Source organism: Portunus trituberculatus, chromosome 44, assembly GCF_017591435.1.
Source record: "Portunus trituberculatus isolate SZX2019 chromosome 44, ASM1759143v1, whole genome shotgun sequence".
Lineage (NCBI taxonomy): Eukaryota > Metazoa > Arthropoda > Malacostraca > Decapoda > Portunidae > Portunus > Portunus trituberculatus.
The window spans coordinates 28059285-28077873 of NC_059298.1; the positions used below are offsets into that span (position 1 = coordinate 28059285).

General features: G+C 43.5%; 6 protein-coding genes across 6 annotated transcripts; 5 read left to right on the forward strand and 1 right to left on the reverse strand.

Annotated features, from left to right (window-relative positions):
* Nucleotides 1-774: 774 nt before the first annotated feature.
* Nucleotides 775-1702, reverse strand: LOC123518828 (cuticle protein AM1159-like). Its single transcript, XM_045279863.1, has 3 exons — nt 1578-1702; nt 1181-1404; nt 775-1056 (listed from the first exon to the last, which is right to left on the reverse strand). Exons 1-3 carry the CDS (start codon nt 1617-1619, stop codon nt 861-863), a joined length of 462 nt encoding a protein of 153 aa, XP_045135798.1. The 5' UTR covers nt 1620-1702; the 3' UTR covers nt 775-860.
* A 2530-nt stretch (nt 1703-4232) lies between these two features.
* Nucleotides 4233-5157, forward strand: LOC123518837 (cuticle protein AM1159-like). The gene is made up of 3 exons (XM_045279875.1): nt 4233-4370; nt 4544-4767; nt 4875-5157. The coding sequence occupies exons 1-3, from the start codon at nt 4326-4328 to the stop codon at nt 5068-5070; spliced, it is 465 nt and encodes a 154-aa protein (XP_045135810.1). The 5' UTR covers nt 4233-4325; the 3' UTR covers nt 5071-5157.
* A 1788-nt stretch (nt 5158-6945) lies between these two features.
* LOC123518938 (cuticle protein AM1159-like) lies at nt 6946-7801 on the forward strand. The gene is made up of 3 exons (XM_045280018.1): nt 6946-7050; nt 7217-7440; nt 7565-7801. The coding sequence occupies exons 1-3, from the start codon at nt 7006-7008 to the stop codon at nt 7758-7760; spliced, it is 465 nt and encodes a 154-aa protein (XP_045135953.1). The 5' UTR covers nt 6946-7005; the 3' UTR covers nt 7761-7801.
* A 2098-nt stretch (nt 7802-9899) lies between these two features.
* Nucleotides 9900-10703, forward strand: LOC123518941 (cuticle protein AM1159-like). The gene is made up of 3 exons (XM_045280022.1): nt 9900-9940; nt 10109-10332; nt 10457-10703. The coding sequence occupies exons 1-3, from the start codon at nt 9932-9934 to the stop codon at nt 10650-10652; spliced, it is 429 nt and encodes a 142-aa protein (XP_045135957.1). The 5' UTR covers nt 9900-9931; the 3' UTR covers nt 10653-10703.
* Nucleotides 10704-12792: 2089 nt separating this feature from the next.
* Nucleotides 12793-13597, forward strand: LOC123518940 (cuticle protein AM1159-like). Its single transcript, XM_045280020.1, has 3 exons — nt 12793-12833; nt 13002-13225; nt 13350-13597. The coding sequence occupies exons 1-3, from the start codon at nt 12825-12827 to the stop codon at nt 13543-13545; spliced, it is 429 nt and encodes a 142-aa protein (XP_045135955.1). The 5' UTR covers nt 12793-12824; the 3' UTR covers nt 13546-13597.
* Nucleotides 13598-16171: 2574 nt separating this feature from the next.
* On the forward strand, nt 16172-16958 carry LOC123518939 (cuticle protein AM1159-like). The gene is made up of 3 exons (XM_045280019.1): nt 16172-16218; nt 16387-16610; nt 16734-16958. Exons 1-3 carry the CDS (start codon nt 16174-16176, stop codon nt 16927-16929), a joined length of 465 nt encoding a protein of 154 aa, XP_045135954.1. The 5' UTR covers nt 16172-16173; the 3' UTR covers nt 16930-16958.
* Nucleotides 16959-18589: the final 1631 nt, after the last annotated feature.

Here is an 18589-nt window from a genome sequence, read left to right on the forward strand (position 1 = left end):
GGGTTTTGGTCGGGCTTTATATATATTTTTTTTTTTCACTGCAATTCCATCCTAGCTGGGAACTCTTGCTATGCTAAAGCTTCCTCGTACCAGTAAAAATCTTGCAAAAGAAAGGAGACAAAATAAACGTGGAAATTTACCAGATGACTTTCTAAATTAATTAATATCCAATCGAACCTATACGTAATAAATTCCTCCAGTTTCGAGAGTTCAGAAAATTCAAAACCGAAGTATAAATAAATGTGAAAACAGCGTATATATCAATTGAATCTCATTATGCAATAAAGCTACAGAGCAAACAGTGACACCTGCCACAAGGCAAGCGTGACAGACAATAACCTGCAAAAAGTTGTGCACCACGCAGAATTTCATGGCTCGTAGAAGGCAGCACAGATGGACAGAGAAAAAATTTCACACACACACACACACACACACACACACACACAAACACACACACACACACACACACACACACACACACACACACACACACACACACACACACACACACACACACACACACACACACACACACACACACACACACACACACACACACACACACACACACACACACACACACACACACACACACACACACACACACACACACACACACACACACACACACACACACACACACACACACACACACACACACACACACACACACACACACACACACACACACACACACACACACACACACAGGACGTTTTGAGTATTAAGAAGGTTCGAACACTGTCTACAACCATGAAAAAAGAAACTTGCAGAGAAGTTGAATCAAATTTATTCAAAATATAAATAAATAAATAGATTGTACAAATTATGGATCGATTTACAAAGGAACATAATTGAATTTAGGCGTAGGAGTATCCCTCTTCGGAGGAGCGTTCGGCGTCCTCACGGGCGGCCTTAGCGATCTGGTCCAGCACGAACTGGGGGATGGGGTGGGGGAAGGCGGGAGCCACGGGCAGAAGGGCAGAGTCGGGCTGGTAGCCGCCCTCGTCGGCGACGAACTTGACCTCAACGGGGGTGCCGTCAGGGGCGGTGTAGCTGTGGAGGTAAACAGAGCATTGTGAACAAGTCGAGACACGTGACTCACTCATGTAGTGTGTTCCACAAGGCAATTAAGGTGTGCAGTGATTGGCTGAGCCAGACAAACTGTGCAGCCACTCACGAGTAGACTCCGGACATGACAACGGTGCCCTCGGGGCCGTCAGGAGAGCCAGACTTGGAGAAGGAGATGCCGTTGCCAGTCTCCATGTCCATGCTGAACCTGCCGTCATCCTCGTGGACACGCTCGTCCTTCAGGATGGGAATGTGCTCCAAGCTCTCGAAGGAGTGGGAGTCATCGTACACAGGCTTGGCGAGGGCCACGGCGGCCAGGGCGGCGAGGATCACCTGAAGTAGAAGGTGGAGGTTAAGGTTAAGCTCACTCTTTCGTGCTGCATTGGCGCCCCGATACAGGCGCTGCATTTCAACTCATCATGATAATTATTGATCTCGTTATGTTTTTCAGCAAGCAGACAGCACTATCAGCGGCAGCAAGTTGTGGCAGTGCAGCGAACACTTACAAACTTCATGGTTGCTGTTTGGACAGGTACTGATGCCGCCATAATTTTGTGGCCAGCTTTTATAGCGGCGCGCCGGTGAGGCTCCTGGGAGTGGCGCTGGCTTGCGCTCTTTTACCCTGACCCTCTGAAGGTGCTCTAGTAAAGTAGCCTTTCTGGTGCAATTGTATAATCAAACTTTTCTTCTATGCCGTCTGAAAAAGGAAACAAAAGATATTCAAGATCGTTTGGACGACACAGCGTCGTTCTCTGACCGTTTTCCTTTGTCGTGGATAGTCTTGTTCTATGGGGAAGAATATTATGTCCAATATTATGTTCTTTATAAAAGATCTTACAATTTGTTTATAATGTTTATCTGCACACTCCGAAAAATATCTATCTGAACAACAAGAGAACATTATTTCAAGTACAATAAAACAGTGTATTATATACAGAGTTGCTAAAAAATGACGAAACTTTTACCTTAAGTCAACCTATATGAAAAGGAAAGCAGTGATAGCTCTGATGGCGACATAAGCATCTACTTAATGTTTGTCACTCAAGAAATCCTACGTGTGCCATTACTGACAGAACCTTTAATCCTAGAATGGCACAATCATCGAAGCCTCTGAAAAGAATAACTACAAAATGATGCCTTATATTGGTTTGGCCTAAAAACACAGTAGAAAATCATAGTTTGTGCTAAGTAAAAGAGGAAATAAAGCATATAGATGCGCAAGATATGCAGAGAGCTATGAAGAGAAACTTGCGAAAATATGCATAAAAAGCAAAATCATATAAAGATCACATAAATGGATGGCATACTTTGGAAAAGTTCAAGGGAGAAATTAAATTTTCTTCAAACAGACTAGGAAAAAACTTGCAGGCGTTGAAAACTTAAGATACGAAAATAAAGACATACAACAGAGGTTCCTGTAAGTTGTAAGTAGAAAAAAAAAAGACAAAAATCTATCGTTACTCATCTTCCCTGCCAAACAACAGGAAGACTAAGTAAGTTTCTTTCCTCTATAATGTCCGTGTACGGTGAACAAGTAGCAGGAAGTCTCAGCAGTAAAGAAAGGTAACATTGAAGTGGATGAAGACCCACAGAGAGCTCTCATTTGACAGATTATGCCTGAGATTCATACACTTAATTGCTGTTTTGCTGTTTTCTCTTCTGTGTTCACAGCTTCACTTCAACCATTTACTTTAACACTACGTGGGTTACCTTGACTAAAGTGGTGGTCTGCCTCATCACGTGCCGCAACCACGGACGCACGTGTTTATTGCTGCCCCTCCTGAAGGCCTATGACCTTGACCTTCGCTCCTTTAGTTGCCCAAAGTTGCAGTAGAAAGTAGACAATTTGGCCCGCATGTGTGCTGTTTAGCTATTCGGCGTTGTTCAAGAAATTTACACTTCCACCTCGATTAGAAAGAAAAATCCTACTTTTCTTTTTCTTCTTTTTTTACACCTTGGAATTGGAACATCCTGCAGTCTTATTTCAGAAGGCTTGGATGATCATCTTGTAGGATTATTTCACTATATTTGTCCAGTGAAAGAGATCTCTCTCTGTATTTGTGCATGTGGCTTTGCAATTCATGTCTTTATTCTCAAAAGACTTCCTTATATTTTTACTTGAAAAATATGCCAAGTTGATATTACTACTCTATACCTTTAAAAAATTTAATTCAGATACAACAATGGTGTTCAATAATTCATAAAAATAACCCTCACTTATTTATCAGCCCTCTCACTATTTACTTGTTATATGTCATTCAGTCTTACCATCTGCGGGAAATAAGTGTGTGTATGTGTGTGTGTGTGTGTGTGTGTGTGTGTGTGTGTGTGTGTGTGTGTGTGTGTGTGTGTGTGTGTGTGTGTGTGTGTGTGTGTGTGTGTGTGTGTGTGTGTGTGTGTGTGTGTGTGTGTGACCGCGCGTGTGCATATATGTAATTCATGATCACACAGCCAGCCTCTCCCAAGCGAAAGAGCCCAGAGTTCCAACTCACCGATATCCGAGTAGAACTGACACACACCTTGACAGTGAGGAAACAATCCCTCAGGTTACATTTCCTATATAATTGATGCTAGTGAATAGGGGCTACACATTGACTGTCTCTTTCTTTCCCAGGCCTTCTCGGTTGTAGGCTGAGTGTGATAACCGATTTACATAACGCGATATGTGTGTGTGTGTGTGTGTGTGTGTGTGTGTGTGTGTGTGTGTGTGTGTGTGTGTGTGTGTGTGTGTGTGTGATATCATACAAGTTGAACAACCTCTCAATAAGGAGCAGGCCAAGATCTTAGAAGAGGTAGTGGGTCAGACAAGCAACAATTAATCTGTGTGCTAACAAGGACATTTACCCAACACCCAAGTCCCACTGGCGCCACACTGGACCATCACGCCAACACGTCACCAAGAAGGACGAGTGTGCAGGCACACCGTAGAGGTATATTGTTGTACTGTAGATGAACTTCTATAAGTCTTAAATCTTGACAACAAATTTTATTCCTAAGCATGCAAGATGAACCAAAACACAAATGATGACATCAAAGCGACCTTGTGTTTCCCTTCACAGCTAGAAAGGTAAAGTACTCTTGTTACCAGTGAATAAAGAATACAAATTGAAAAAAAAGTTGCTTCAGGTTCCGTTTGCAATTGGCAAGAAATGCTGACGTACTAGAGCACCTTCAGAGGGTCAGGGTTACAGCGCGCAAGCCAGCGCCACTCCCAGAAGCCTCACCGGCGCGCCGCTATAAAAGCTGGCCACAAAATGATGGCGGCATCAGTACCTGTCCAAACAGCAACCATGAAGTTTGTAAGTGTTCGCTGCACTGCCACAACTTGCTGCCGCTGATAGTGCTGTCTGCTTGCTGAAAAACATAACAAGTTCAATAATTATCATGATGAGTTGAAATGCAACGCCTGTATCGGGGCGCCAATGCAGCACGAAAGAGTGAACTTAACCTTAACCTCCACCTTCTACTTCAGGTGATCCTCGCCGCCCTGGCCGCCGTGGCCCTTGCCAAGCCTGTGTACGATGACTCCCACTCCTTCGAGAGCTTGGAGCACATCCCCATCCTGAAGGACGAGCGTGTCCACGAGGATGACGGCAGGTTCAGCATGGACATGGAGACTGGCAACGGCATCTCCTTCTCCAAGTCTGGCTCCCCTGACGGTCCCGAGGGCACCGTTGTCATGTCCGGAGTCTACTCGTGAGTGGCTCAGCCAATCACTGCACACCTTAATTGCCTTATAGAACACACTACCTGCGTGAGTCACGTGTCTCGACTTGTTCACAATGCTCTGTTTGCCTCCACAGCTACACCGCCCCTGACGGCACCCCCGTTGAGGTCAAGTTCGTCGCCGACGAGGGCGGCTACCAGCCCGACTCTGCCCTTCTGCCCGTGGCTCCTGCCTTCCCCCACCCCATCCCCCAGTTCGTGCTGGACCAGATCGCTAAGGCCGCCCGTGAGGACGCCGAGCGCTCCTCCGAAGAGGGATACTCCTACGCCTAAATCATTTTCATCACATTTCCACACAACGACTCTTTTTTGTACCATGTATTTATCTATTTATTTCATAAATAAATCTGTCAGTCATTATAACACTTATTATTTACTCCTGTTCTAAGTGCAAAGCCATCAGAATCTGCTGCATTAATAGAAGGTACACACCTGTCATGTCTGTTATGAATCTTCAATCAAACACAGAGAAGGGCGCCATCCATGACTCTTTCTTTCATAGCCACTCTAATGACAAGCTACGTTTTGGTTCAACACACTCTTCTCTTTTTGCAGTTTATTTAATTGGTTTCCATATTTATTTTTTTTTTATCGTCGAATTACTTTTCAACAAGTCTCCCTACCACACTGGTGCCTTTTGACATCATGCTGCTATATAGTAAGAATTGTTGATATACTGTTGTTAATTTTCATGAGCTGGTTACTACTTCCATATCAGTGATGCATCTTTCTTTGCTACTCGGATATCACTGGCGTAAAAAGCAAACAATTCACACATTTCTTTATTTATCTAAGAGCTCAAAACGAACGGGTTACCTTAGTATCATCTTCCAAGCAACGACGGAGTGAAGGTTTATGTAGCATTCATATAGTGGCGTTCATGCCTCTTGTTTTACTGCTTAGACCATTGTAGCATCTTTTCGATAACTGCTACTTAAAATGATGAGATTATGTTCAATGATAATTTCTACCTCTAATGCAGGAGAGGCTTAGGCTGCTAAAAAATCTTGACAATAATAAAAAACTGCACTCATGTGGCTATATTTTGTTTTGTAGAAGTTAATTTTCATTGCATTTCACCTTCCAACCTTTTTTCTTTAACGTGATGACTACCAAATATTAGAATGTAGAAGAAAGGTTTTAGGAGCATTTTTTCATGTTTTACTTGTTCTACCCTGTCTTATTGCCGTATGGGTGAGGTCCATAACGCCTGGGATGGTTTCCCCGAAGCCAATTTAACGATATCGTCCGTCAAGCAATTTGTCTCGCATTGATCGGTGTGGCCATGATTGGCATCTTGTACTCTTGGAGAATAACTAAATTTGATGTCTTATGATATTTTCTACAATATTTTACCACTCCATTTATACCCTTCATTGGCCCCAATTGTACCAGCGGCGCCATGCAGCCACAGTGTTGCAGGTTTTTTACCATAATAAAATCAGCAAATACAACAACTACCGTTTGCAAATCCTTATGAAATGACACTCAGTTCCGATACTATTACAAATTTTAATTAAATTATGGCATTTTCTTTCCTCGAATAATTTCCATTCTTAATTAATCTGTCTTTCATCTGCATATATATTGTATTATTTACAAAATGAAGTCAGCCTATCTGTGCAAGTGTGTGTGTGTGTGTGTGTGTGTGTGTGTGTGTGTGTGTGTGTGTGTGTGTGTGTGTGTGTGTGTGTGTGTGTGTGAGTGTGTGTGTGTGACATCATTGATTTCAATAACTCTAGATCTGGAATAGCCTGAACTACCAGTGGAGTAGCTCGGCCTTCCAAGCAACAGTATGTGCTAACAAGGATATTTGTGACACCTAAGTCACACTGGCGCCGCGCTGGACGCTCTCACTTCCATGCCACCAATAACATGATTTTGCAGACAGACTTTGCTATATACTGTGTTAAGTGGTACGTAAATATCTCCCAGTGTACACGAAAGTTTTATTGCGTATCGACGAATATCAGTCCTTTCAAGACCGTAAAATTAATAAGCAAGTTAAAAATATTTTTGTGAATGTTTTCCTTTTACACTGGCAGCAGGTTGAATTATAATCAATGCAGAGAAAAAAAGGTTTTCTACATAATTGAACCAGAAAGGTTACCTTAATAGAGCACCTTCAGAGGGTCAGGGTTACAGCGCGCAAGCCAGCGCCACTCCCAGAAGCCTCACCGGCGCGCTGCTATAAAAGCTGGCCACAAAATGATGGCGGCATCAGTACCTGTCCAAACAGCAACCATGAAGTTTGTAAGTGTTTGTTGCACTGCCACAACTTGCTGCCGCTGATAGTGCTGTCTGCTTGCTGAAAAACATAACGAGTTCAATAATTATCATAATGAGTTGAAATGCAGCGCCTGTATCGGGGCGCCAATGCAGCACGAAACAGTGCCTTAACCTCCACCTTCTGCTTCAGGTGATCCTCGCCGCCCTCGCCGCCGTGGCCCTCGCCAAGCCTGTGTACGATGACTCCCACTCCTTCGAGAGCTTGGAGCACATTCCCATCCTGAAGGACGAGCGTGTCCACGAGGATGACGGCAGGTTCAGCATGGACATGGAGACTGGCAACGGCATCTCCTTCTCCAAGTCTGGCTCTCCTGACGGTCCCGAGGGCACCGTTGTCATGTCCGGAGTCTACTCGTGAGTGGCTGCACAGTTTGTCTGGCTCAGCCAAGCACTGCACACCTTAATTGCCTTGTGGAACACACTACATGAGTGAGTCACGTGTCTCGACTTGTTCACAATGCTCTCTTTGCCTCCCCAGCTACACCGCCCCTGATGGCACCCCCGTTGAGGTCAAGTTCGTCGCCGACGAGGGCGGCTACCAGCCCGACTCTGCCCTTCTGCCCGTGGCTCCCGCCTTCCCCCACCCCATCCCCCAGTTCGTGCTGGACCAGATCGCTAAGGCCGCCCGTGAGGACGCCGAGCGCTCCTCCGAAGAGGGATACTCCTACGCCTAAATCATTTTCATAACATATGCACACAAAGACTTTTTTGTACCATGTATTTATTTATTTATTTCATAAATAAATCTGTCAGTCATTATAACACTTATTATTTATTCCTGTTCTAAGTGCAAAGCCATCAGAATCTGCTGCATGAATAGAAGGTACACACCTGTCATGACTGTTATGAATCTTCAATCAAACACAGAAAAGGGCGCCATCCGTGACTCTTTCTTTCATAGAATTTTCCGAAGGTGCACTTTGGATAAACACACTGGCGGTAAAATAATTTATGAATTGATTAAATAGTAATTTTCACTGCTGACTATTCATGAATAACTTAGCCACTCTAATGACAATCTACGTTTTGGTTCAACACACACTACTCTTTTTGGAGTTTAGTTTTTTTCGTTTGCATATTTTTTTTCTATCGTTAAATTACTTTTCAACAGGTCTTCCTACCACACTGGTGCTTTTTGACATCATGCTGCTATATAGTAAGAATTGTTGATATACTGTTGTGAATTTTCATGAGCTGGTTACTACTTCCATATCAGCGATGCATCTTTCTTTGCTACTCGGATATCACTGGCGTAAAAAGCAAACAATTCACACATTTCTTTATTTATCTAAGAGCTCAAAACGAACGGGTTACCTTAGTATCATCTTCCAAGCAACGACGGAGCGAAGGTTTACGTAGCATTCATATAGTGGCGTTCATGCCTCTTGTTTTACTGCTTAGACCATTGTAGCATCTTTTTGATAACTGCTACTTAAAATTATGAGATTATGTTCAATGATATTTCGTGCCTCTAATGCAGGAGAGGCTTAGGCTGCTAAGAAAATCTTAACACTAATCAAAAACTGTACTCATGTGCTTATATTTTGTTTGGTACAAGTCAATTTTCATTGCAATTCACCTTCCAACCTTTTTTCTTTAACATGATGACTACCAAATACTAGAATGTAAAAGAAAGGTTTTTGGAGCTCTTATTCTTGCTTTACTTGTTCTACCCTGTCTTATTGCCGTATGGGTGAGGTCCATAACGCCTGGGATGGTTTCCCCGAAGCTAATTTAACGATATCGTCCGGCAAGCAATTTGTCTCGCATTGATCGGTGTGGCCATGATTGGCATCTTGTACTCTTGGAGAATAACTAAATTTGATGTCTTATGATATTTTCTACAATATTTTACCACTCCATTTATACCCTTCATTGGCCCCAATTGTACCAGCGGCGCCATGCAGCCACAGTGTTACAGGTGTTTAAAACAATAAAATTAGCCAATACAACAACTATCGTTTGCAAATCTTCATGAAATAACACTCAGTTACGATTCTATTACAAATTTTAATTGAGTGATTGCATTTTCTTTGCTCGAATAATTACCATTCTTAATTAATCTATCTTTTATCTGCATACATATTGTATTATTTACGGAAAGAAGTCAGCCTATCTGTGCGAGTGTGTGTGTGTGTGTGTGTGTGTGTGTGTGTGTGTGTGTGTGTGTGTGTGTGTGTGTGTGTGTGTGTGTGTGTGTGTGTGTGTGTGTGTGTGTGTGTGTGTGTGTGTGTGTGTGTGTGTGTGTGTGTGTGTGTGTGTGTGTGTGTGTGTGTGTGTGTGTGTGTGTGTGTGTGTGTGTGTGTGTGTGTGTGTGTGTGTGTGTGTGTGTGTGTGTGTGTGTGTGACATCATTGAATTCAATAACCCTAGATCTGGAGTAGCCTGAACTACCAGTGGAGTAGCTCGGCCATCCAAGCAACAGTATGTGCTAACAAGGATATTTGTGACACCTAAGTCACACTGGCGCCGCGCTGGACGCTCTCGCCGCCATGCCACCAATAACATGATTGTGCAGACAGACTTTCCTATATACTGTGTTAAGTGGTACGTAGATATCTACGAGAGGACACGAAAGTTTTTGCGTATTGAACGAAGATCAGTCCTTTCAAGACCGCAAAATTAATAAGCATATTAAACCTGGCATCAGGTTGAATTATAACAAATGCAGAGAGAAGAAGGTTTTCTACACAATTGGACCAGAAAGGTTACCTTACCACAGCACCTTCAGAGGGTCAGGGTTACAGCGCGCAAGCCACCACCACTCCCAGGAGCCTCACAGGCGAGCCGCTATAAAAGCTGGCCACAAAATGATGGTGGCATCAGTACCTGTCCAAACAGCAACCATGAAGTTTGTAAGTATTCGCTGCACTTCCACAACTTGATGCCGCTGATAGTGCTGTCTGCTTGCTGAAAAACATAACGAGTTATTATCATAATGAGTTGAAATGCAGCGCCTGTATTGGGGAGCAAATGCAACACGAAAGAGTGAGCTTAACCTTAACCTCCACCTTCTGCTTCAGGTGATCCTCGCCGCCCTGGCCGCCGTGGCCCTCGCCAAGCCTGTGTACGATGACTCCCACTCCTTCGAGAGCTTGGAGCACATTCCCATCCTGAAGGACGAGCGTGTCCACGAGGATGACGGCAGGTTTAGCATGGACATGGAGACTGGCAACGGCATCTCCTTCTCCAAGTCTGGCTCTCCTGACGGTCCCGAGGGCACCGTTGTCATGTCCGGAGTCTACTCGTGAGTGGCTGCACAGTTTGTCTGGCTCAGCCAATGACTGCACACCTTACTTGCCTTGTTGAACACATTACATGCGTGAGTCACGTGTCTCGACTTGTTCACAATTCTCTGTTTGCCTCCACAGCTACACCGCCCCTGACGGCACCCCCGTTGAGGTCAAGTTCGTCGCCGACGAGGGCGGCTACCAGCCCGACTCTGCCCTTCTGCCCGTGGCTCCTGCCTTCCCCCACCCCATCCCCCAGTTCGTGCTGGACCAGATCGCTAAGGCCGCCCGTGAGGACGCCGAGCGCTCCTCCGAAGAGGGATACTCCTACGCCTAAATCATTTTCATCACATTTCCACACAACGACTCTTTTTTGTACCATGTATTTATTTATTTATTTCATAAATAAATCTGTCAGTCATTATAACACTTATTATTTACTCCTGTTCTAAGTGCAAAGACATCAGAATCTGCTGCATGAATAGAAGGTACACACCTGTCATGTCTGTTATGAATTATAAATCAAACACAGAGAAGGGCGCCATCCGTGACTCTTTCTTTCATAGAATTTTCCGAAGGTGCACTTTGGATAAACACACTGGCGGTAAAATAATTTATGAATTGATTAAATAGTAATTTTCACTGCTGACTATTCATGAATAACTTAGCCACTCTAATGACAAGTTACGTTTTGGTTCAACACACTCTACTCGTTTTGCAGTTTAGTTTATTCGTTTGCATATTTTTTCTATCGTTGAATTTCTTCTCAACAGGTCTTCCTACCACACTGGTGCCTTTTGACATCATGCTGCTATATAGTAAGAATTGTTGATATACTGGTGTCAATTTTCATGAGCTGGTTACTACTTCCATATCAGCGATGCATCTTTCTTTGCTACTCGGATATCACTGGCGTAAAAAGCAAACAATTCACACATTTCTTTATTTATCTAAGAGCTCAAAACGAACGGGTTACCTTAGTATCATCTTCCAAGCAACGACGGAGCGAAGGTTTACGTAGCATTCATATAGTGGCGTTCATGCCTCTTGTTTTACTGCTTAGACCATTGTAGCATCTTTTTGATAACTGCTACTTAAAATTATGAGATTATGTTCAATGATATTTCGTGCCTCTAATGCAGGAGAGGCTTAGGCTGCTAAGAAAATCTTAACACTAATCAAAAACTGTACTCATGTGCTTATATTTTGTTTGGTACAAGTCAATTTTCATTGCAATTCACCTTCCAACCTTTTTTCTTTAACATGATGACTACCAAATACTAGAATGTAAAAGAAAGGTTTTTGGAGCTCTTATTCTTGCTTTACTTGTTCTACCCTGTCTTATTGCCGTATGGGTGAGGTCCATAACGCCTGGGATGGTTTCCCAAGCTAATTTAACGATATCGTCCGGCAAGCAATTTGTCTCGCATTGATCGGTGTGGCCATGATTGGCATCTTGTACTCTTGGAGAATAACTAAATTTGATGTCTTATGATATTTTCTACAATATTTTACCACTCCATTTATACCCTTCATTGGCCCCAATTGTACCAGCGGCGCCATGCAGCCACAGTGTTACAGGTGTTTAAAACAATAAAATTAGCCAATACAACAACTATCGTTTGCAAATCTTCATGAAATAACACTCAGTTACGATTCTATTACAAATTTTAATTGAGTGATTGCATTTTCTTTGCTCGAATAATTACCATTCTTAATTAATCTATCTTTTATCTGCATACATATTGTATTATTTACGGAAAGAAGTCAGCCTATCTGTGCGAGTGTGTGTGTGTGTGTGTGTGTGTGTGTGTGTGTGTGTGTGTGTGTGTGTGTGTGTGTGTGTGTGTGTGTGTGTGTGTGTGTGTGTGTGTGTGTGTGTGTGTGTGTGTGTGTGTGTGTGTGTGTGTGTGTGTGTGTGTGTGTGTGTGTGTGTGTGTGTGTGTGTGTGTGTGTGTGTGTGTGTGTGTGTGTGTGTGTGTGTGTGTGTGTGTGTGTGTGTGTGTGTGACATCATTGAATTCAATAACCCTAGATCTGGAGTAGCCTGAACTACCAGTGGAGTAGCTCGGCCATCCAAGCAACAGTATGTGCTAACAAGGATATTTGTGACACCTAAGTCACACTGGCGCCGCGCTGGACGCTCTCGCCGCCATGCCACCAATAACATGATTGTGCAGACAGACTTTCCTATATACTGTGTTAAGTGGTACGTAGATATCTACGAGAGGACACGAAAGTTTTTTTGCGTATTGAACGAAGATCAGTCCTTTCAAGACCGCAAAATTAATAAGCATATTAAACCTGGCATCAGGTTGAATTATAACAAATGCAGAGAGAAGAAGGTTTTCTACACAATTGGACCAGAAAGGTTACCTTACCACAGCACCTTCAGAGGGTCAGGGTTACAGCGCGCAAGCCACCACCACTCCCAGGAGCCTCACAGGCGAGCCGCTATAAAAGCTGGCCACAAAATGATGGTGGCATCAGTACCTGTCCAAACAGCAACCATGAAGTTTGTAAGTATTCGCTGCACTTCCACAACTTGATGCCGCTGATAGTGCTGTCTGCTTGCTGAAAAACATAACGAGTTATTATCATAATGAGTTGAAATGCAGCGCCTGTATTGGGGAGCAAATGCAACACGAAAGAGTGAGCTTAACCTTAACCTCCACCTTCTGCTTCAGGTGATCCTCGCCGCCCTGGCCGCCGTGGCCCTCGCCAAGCCTGTGTACGATGACTCCCACTCCTTCGAGAGCTTGGAGCACATTCCCATCCTGAAGGACGAGCGTGTCCACGAGGATGACGGCAGGTTTAGCATGGACATGGAGACTGGCAACGGCATCTCCTTCTCCAAGTCTGGCTCTCCTGACGGTCCCGAGGGCACCGTTGTCATGTCCGGAGTCTACTCGTGAGTGGCTGCACAGTTTGTCTGGCTCAGCCAATGACTGCACACCTTACTTGCCTTGTTGAACACATTACATGCGTGAGTCACGTGTCTCGACTTGTTCACAATTCTCTGTTTGCCTCCACAGCTACACCGCCCCTGACGGCACCCCCGTTGAGGTCAAGTTCGTCGCCGACGAGGGCGGCTACCAGCCCGACTCTGCCCTTCTGCCCGTGGCTCCTGCCTTCCCCCACCCCATCCCCCAGTTCGTGCTGGACCAGATCGCTAAGGCCGCCCGTGAGGACGCCGAGCGCTCCTCCGAAGAGGGATACTCCTACGCCTAAATCATTTTCATCACATTTCCACACAACGACTCTTTTTTGTACCATGTATTTATTTATTTATTTCATAAATAAATCTGTCAGTCATTATAACACTTATTATTTACTCCTGTTCTAAGTGCAAAGACATCAGAATCTGCTGCATGAATAGAAGGTACACACCTGTCATGTCTGTTATGAATTATAAATCAAACACAGAGAAGGGCGCCATCCGTGACTCTTTCTTTCATAGAATTTTCCGAAGGTGCACTTTGGATAAACACACTGGCGGTAAAATAATTTATGAATTGATCAAATAGTAATTTTCACTGCTGACTATTCATGAATAACTTAGCCACTCTAATGACAAGTTACGTTTTGGTTCAACACACTCTACTCGTTTTGCAGTTTAGTTTATTCGTTTGCATATTTTTTCTATCGTTGAATTACTTCTCAACAGGTCTTCCTACCACACTGGTGCCTTTTGACATCATGCTGCTATATAGTAAGAATTGTTGATATACTGGTGTCAATTTTCATGAGCTGGTTACTACTTCCATATCAGCGATGCATCTTTCTTTGCTACTCGGATATCACTGGCGTAAAAAGCAAACAATTCACACATTTCTTTATTTATCTAAGAGCTCAAAACGAATGGGTTACCTTAGTATCATCTTCCAAGCAACGACGGAGCGAAGGTTTATGTAGCATTCATATAGTGGCGTTCATGCCTCTTGTTTTACTGCTTAGACCATTGTAGCATCTTTTTGATAACTGCTACTTAAAATTATGAGATTATGTTCAATGATATTTTGTGCCTCTAATGCAGGAGAGGCTTAGGCTGCTAAGAAAGTCTTAACACTAATCAAAAACTGTACTCATGTGCTTATATTTTGTTTGGTACAAGTCAATTTTCATTGCAATTTACCTTCCAATTTTTTTTCTTTAACATGATGACTACCAAATATTAGAATGTAGAAGAAAGGTTTTAGGAGCATTTTTTCATGCTTTACTTGTTCTACCCTGTCTTATTGCCGTATGGGTGAGGTCCATAACGCCTGGGATGGTTTCCCCAAAGCCAATTTAACGATATCGTCCGGCAAGCAATTTCTCTCGCATTGATCGGTGTGGCCATGATTGGCATCTTGTAGTCTTGGAGAATAACTAAATTTGATGTCTTATGATATTTTCTACAATATTCTACCACTCACTTTATACCCTTCATTGGCCCCAATTGTACCAGCGGCGCCATGCAGCCACAGTGTTACAGGTGTTTCAAAACAATAAAATTAGCCAATACAACAACTATCGTTTGCAAATCTTTATGAAATAACACTCAGTTACGATTCTATTACAAATTTTAATTAAATTATGTCATTTTCTTTCCTCGAATCATTTCCATTCTTAATTAATCTGTCTTGCATCTGCATATATATTGTATTATTTACAGAAAAAAGTCAGCCTATCTGTGCGAGTGTGTGTGTGTGTGTGTGTGTGTGTGTGTGTGTGTGTGTGTGTGTGTGTGTGTGTGTGTGTGTGTGTGTGTGTGTGTGTGTGTGTGTGTGTGTGTGTGTGTGTGTGTTTGTGTGTGTGTAATTCACCTCGGTCGTCTGCTGGTCACCCAGCCTGTCGTCCCTATTACAGAGCGAGCTCAAAGCTCATAGGCCGATCTTCGGGTAGGACTGAGAACACAACACACGCCACACACCGGGAAAGCGAGGCCACAACCCCTCGAGTTACATCTTGTACCTATTTACTGTTAGGTGAACACGGGCTACACATTAAGAGGCTTGCCCATTTGCCTCGCTGTGTCGGGACTCGAACCCGGCTCTCTCGATTGTGAGTCGAGCATGGTAACCACTACTCTACGCGGTGTGTATGTGTGTGTGTGTGTGTGTGTGTGTGTGTGTGTGTGTGTGTTTGTGTTTGTGTGTGATTGTGTATGTGTGTGTATGTGATTGTGTATGTTTGTGCGTGTGTGTGTGTGTGTGTGTGTGTGTGTGTGTGTGTGTGTGTGTGTGTGTGTGTGTTTGTGTGTGTGTGTGTGTGTGTGTATGTGATTGTGTATGTTTGTGCGTGTGTGTGTATGTGTGTGTGTGTGTGTGTGTGTGTGTGTGTGTGTGTGTGTGTGTGTGTGTGTGTGTGTGTGTGTGTGTGTGACATCATTGAATTCAATAACCCTATATCTGGACAAGCCTGAACTACCAGTGGAACAGCTCGGCCATGCAAGCAACAGTTTGTGCTAACAAAGATATTTGTGTGACACACAAGTCACACTGGCGCCGCGCTGGACGCTCTCTCTGCCATGCCATCAATAAAATGATTGTGCAGACAGACTTTGCTATATACTGTGTTAAGTGGTACGTAGATATCTACCATAGGACACGAAAGTTTTATTGCGTGTCGACGAAGATCATTCCTTTGAAGACCGCAAAATTAACAAGCAAATTAAAAATGTTCGTGTGAATGCTTTCCTTTTACACTGGCAGCAGGTTGAACTATAACCAATGCAGAGAGAAAAAGGTTTTCTACACAATTGAACCAGAAAGGTTACCTTACCAGAACACCTTCAGAGGGTCAGGGTTACAGCGCGCAATTCAGAGCCAATCCCAGGAGCCTCACCGGCGCGCTGCTATAAAAGCTGGCCACAAAATGATGGCGGCATCAGTACCTGTCCAAACAGCAACCATGAAGTTTGTAAGTGTTCGCTGCACTGCCACAACTTGCTGCCGCTGATAGTGCTGTCTTGCTGAAAAAACATAACGAGTTTAATAATTATCATGAGTTGAAATGCAGCGACTGTATCGGGGCGCCAATGCAGCACGAAAGAGTGAGCTTAACCTTAACCTCCACCTTCTGTTTTAGGTGATCCTCGCCGCCCTGGCAGCCGTGGCCCTCGCCAAGCCTGTGTACGATGACTCCCACTCCTTCGAGAGCTTGGAGCACATTCCCATCCTGAAGGACGAGCGTGTCCACGAGGATGACGGCAGGTTCAGCATGGACATGGAGACTGGCAACGGCATCTCCTTCTCCAAGTCTGGCTCTCCTGACGGTCCCGAGGGCACCGTTGTCATGTCTGGAGTCTACTCGTGAGTGGCTGTACAGTTTTCTGGCTCAGCCAATCACTGCACACCTTAGTTGCCTTGTTGAACACACTACTTGAGTGAGTCACGTGTCTCGACTTGTTCACAATGCTCTGTTTGCCTCCACAGTTACACCGCCCCTGACGGCACCCCCGTTGAGGTCAAGTTTGTCGCAGATGAGGGCGGCTACCAGCCCGACTCTGCCCTTCTGCCCGTAGCTCCCGCCTTCCCCCACCCCATCCCCCAGTTCGTGCTGGACCAGATCGCTAAGGCCGCCCGTGAGGACGCCGAGCGCTCCTCCGAAGAGGGATACTCCTACGCCTAAATCCTTCTGACCCCTTTTTGTACAGCGGTTTCTTTTAATGTATATGTACAATTTATCTTTATGTATTTATTTATTTAATAAATAAATTTACCATCAAATAACTTGAGGGTGATTTACTTTCTTCAATATACCCAATATCATTGCATCATTCTGTGTCAGTAAGTGTTGGACGCTCTTTTTGATTGTAGTGAAAACCTCTCAGTCAATGAAGGCCCCTATACTATTTCCTTCTGTTTCTTGTTGTAATGATTCATTATCTCGCCTTGCCACAACCATAACCCAGACAGCGTGTATGCAGCTTGCACACTCTTTCTCGTGTTCAATATCTCTGAGAACTGGTTTTTTTTTTTCCATCCTTCCACCAGCACTTTTACTGTGTATTGTTCATAAAAAAAAACTTGTTAATTATTTCACTTCTAATGGTTTTGTCCAATGATAATGTGATCACATGAACTCTTTGATTTTCTCCTGATAGATATAAAAGAGGGTGTAAAAAGTACCATATGATAGAGTTTAATTACTAGACATAGATGCTAAGTCATAGACGTCGAATCTTATACGATTATGAACATTATGTGAATAGAAACACGATTTACATGATTTAGATGGCTGCTAAGGCTTCCGTGATCTGCCTATCGTTGAAATGAATGAAGAGTCTCTAATCTGAAAAAAAATGTTTGCCTCCATAACATAGACAAAATTTTCGTTATATGAAGAGCGAAGAAAAACGTACCTTTCTATACAGAAGCAGGCACGCCTTGAGGAACCATGAGAAGAAAGGAGTAGATTTCCTGTCCTGAAGAGCTGAGGAACGGCAGAAGCAACTTCTCTTCTCTGGCTCCAAAGGCAGCCCGGCAGCAATATGGCATGATGCAGAAATAGAAATTATGCTAGAAAATCAAATCTAAATAAAAAGAAAAGAAATATAACAATTGGAACTAAAGTTTACCATATATCAATTTAACTTTTTCGTGAATCCTCAAATTGGTCAGATTATTGTACGGTGTGCAATAATGTATGTAACTAATGTAACCAATGTTACCAATGTTACCGTAATGCAGAGTGGCTAACGGTATGCTTAAGAAGCTCATGAAATGAAGATCACAGCTTTTTTTGTGCAATTATCCAAAGACATAAATTTCAATCTGAAAATTTTGGGACTTTTCCGTCAATGTCGTCATGAGTTAATGGCGAGGTAATACTACATAACACAGTAATATGATAGTGAACAATGGATCGCCAACTCTCAACAAAGCACTGTAGATGATTCTGAAGAAACAAAAGGTAAGCACAAGGATGCGATATGCAATAACACGGTATACAAAGTAGCCAGGTTTGGATTGAAAACTAAAGACAGTATATAGGAGTGAACGCATGAAGACCTGATGTCATTGGTATAGGATATCTATGTATACGCTGCACCTGTCTGCCGGTGGTGATGAGGCGAGATAAGTATCTGTGTTTCAGGGGAACACAGGAGGAGTCACTGGCAATGCCGCGGTGCACCTTCTCCATCCACCATGCCTTCATTGTCTCAGGGAAGCTTTTTACAGTAGTGTGGAAAGATGATTAACTTTTATTACCACAGAATGTTGTGATGATATTGCTTCGGCATCCTGGTGTATATAAGAACTGTTATAAGAACAACTATAACTATTTA

Bases quoted from the DNA above. Each gene is read 5' to 3' on its own strand.
- LOC123518828 (XM_045279863.1), bottom strand. From the start codon at position 1,619: ATGGCGGCATCAGTACCTGTCCAAACAGCAACCATGAAGTTT. The intron at 1,405-1,577 runs GTAAGTGTTCGC...CTTCTACTTCAG, and splicing joins AAACAGCAACCATGAAGTTT to GTGATCCTCGCCGCCCTGGC. The intron at 1,057-1,180 runs GTGAGTGGCTGC...TTACCTCCACAG, and splicing joins GTCATGTCCGGAGTCTACTC to CTACACCGCCCCTGACGGCA.
- LOC123518940 (XM_045280020.1), top strand. The intron at 13,226-13,349 runs GTGAGTGGCTGC...TTGCCTCCACAG, and splicing joins GTCATGTCCGGAGTCTACTC to CTACACCGCCCCTGACGGCA.
- LOC123518941 (XM_045280022.1), top strand. The intron at 10,333-10,456 runs GTGAGTGGCTGC...TTGCCTCCACAG, and splicing joins GTCATGTCCGGAGTCTACTC to CTACACCGCCCCTGACGGCA.
- LOC123518938 (XM_045280018.1), top strand. From the start codon at position 7,006: ATGATGGCGGCATCAGTACCTGTCCAAACAGCAACCATGAAGTTT. The intron at 7,051-7,216 runs GTAAGTGTTTGT...CTTCTGCTTCAG, and splicing joins AAACAGCAACCATGAAGTTT to GTGATCCTCGCCGCCCTCGC. The intron at 7,441-7,564 runs GTGAGTGGCTGC...TTGCCTCCCCAG, and splicing joins GTCATGTCCGGAGTCTACTC to CTACACCGCCCCTGATGGCA.
- LOC123518939 (XM_045280019.1), top strand. From the start codon at position 16,174: ATGATGGCGGCATCAGTACCTGTCCAAACAGCAACCATGAAGTTT. The intron at 16,219-16,386 runs GTAAGTGTTCGC...CTTCTGTTTTAG, and splicing joins AAACAGCAACCATGAAGTTT to GTGATCCTCGCCGCCCTGGC. The intron at 16,611-16,733 runs GTGAGTGGCTGT...TTGCCTCCACAG, and splicing joins GTCATGTCTGGAGTCTACTC to TTACACCGCCCCTGACGGCA.
- LOC123518837 (XM_045279875.1), top strand. From the start codon at position 4,326: ATGATGGCGGCATCAGTACCTGTCCAAACAGCAACCATGAAGTTT. The intron at 4,371-4,543 runs GTAAGTGTTCGC...CTTCTACTTCAG, and splicing joins AAACAGCAACCATGAAGTTT to GTGATCCTCGCCGCCCTGGC. The intron at 4,768-4,874 runs GTGAGTGGCTCA...TTGCCTCCACAG, and splicing joins GTCATGTCCGGAGTCTACTC to CTACACCGCCCCTGACGGCA.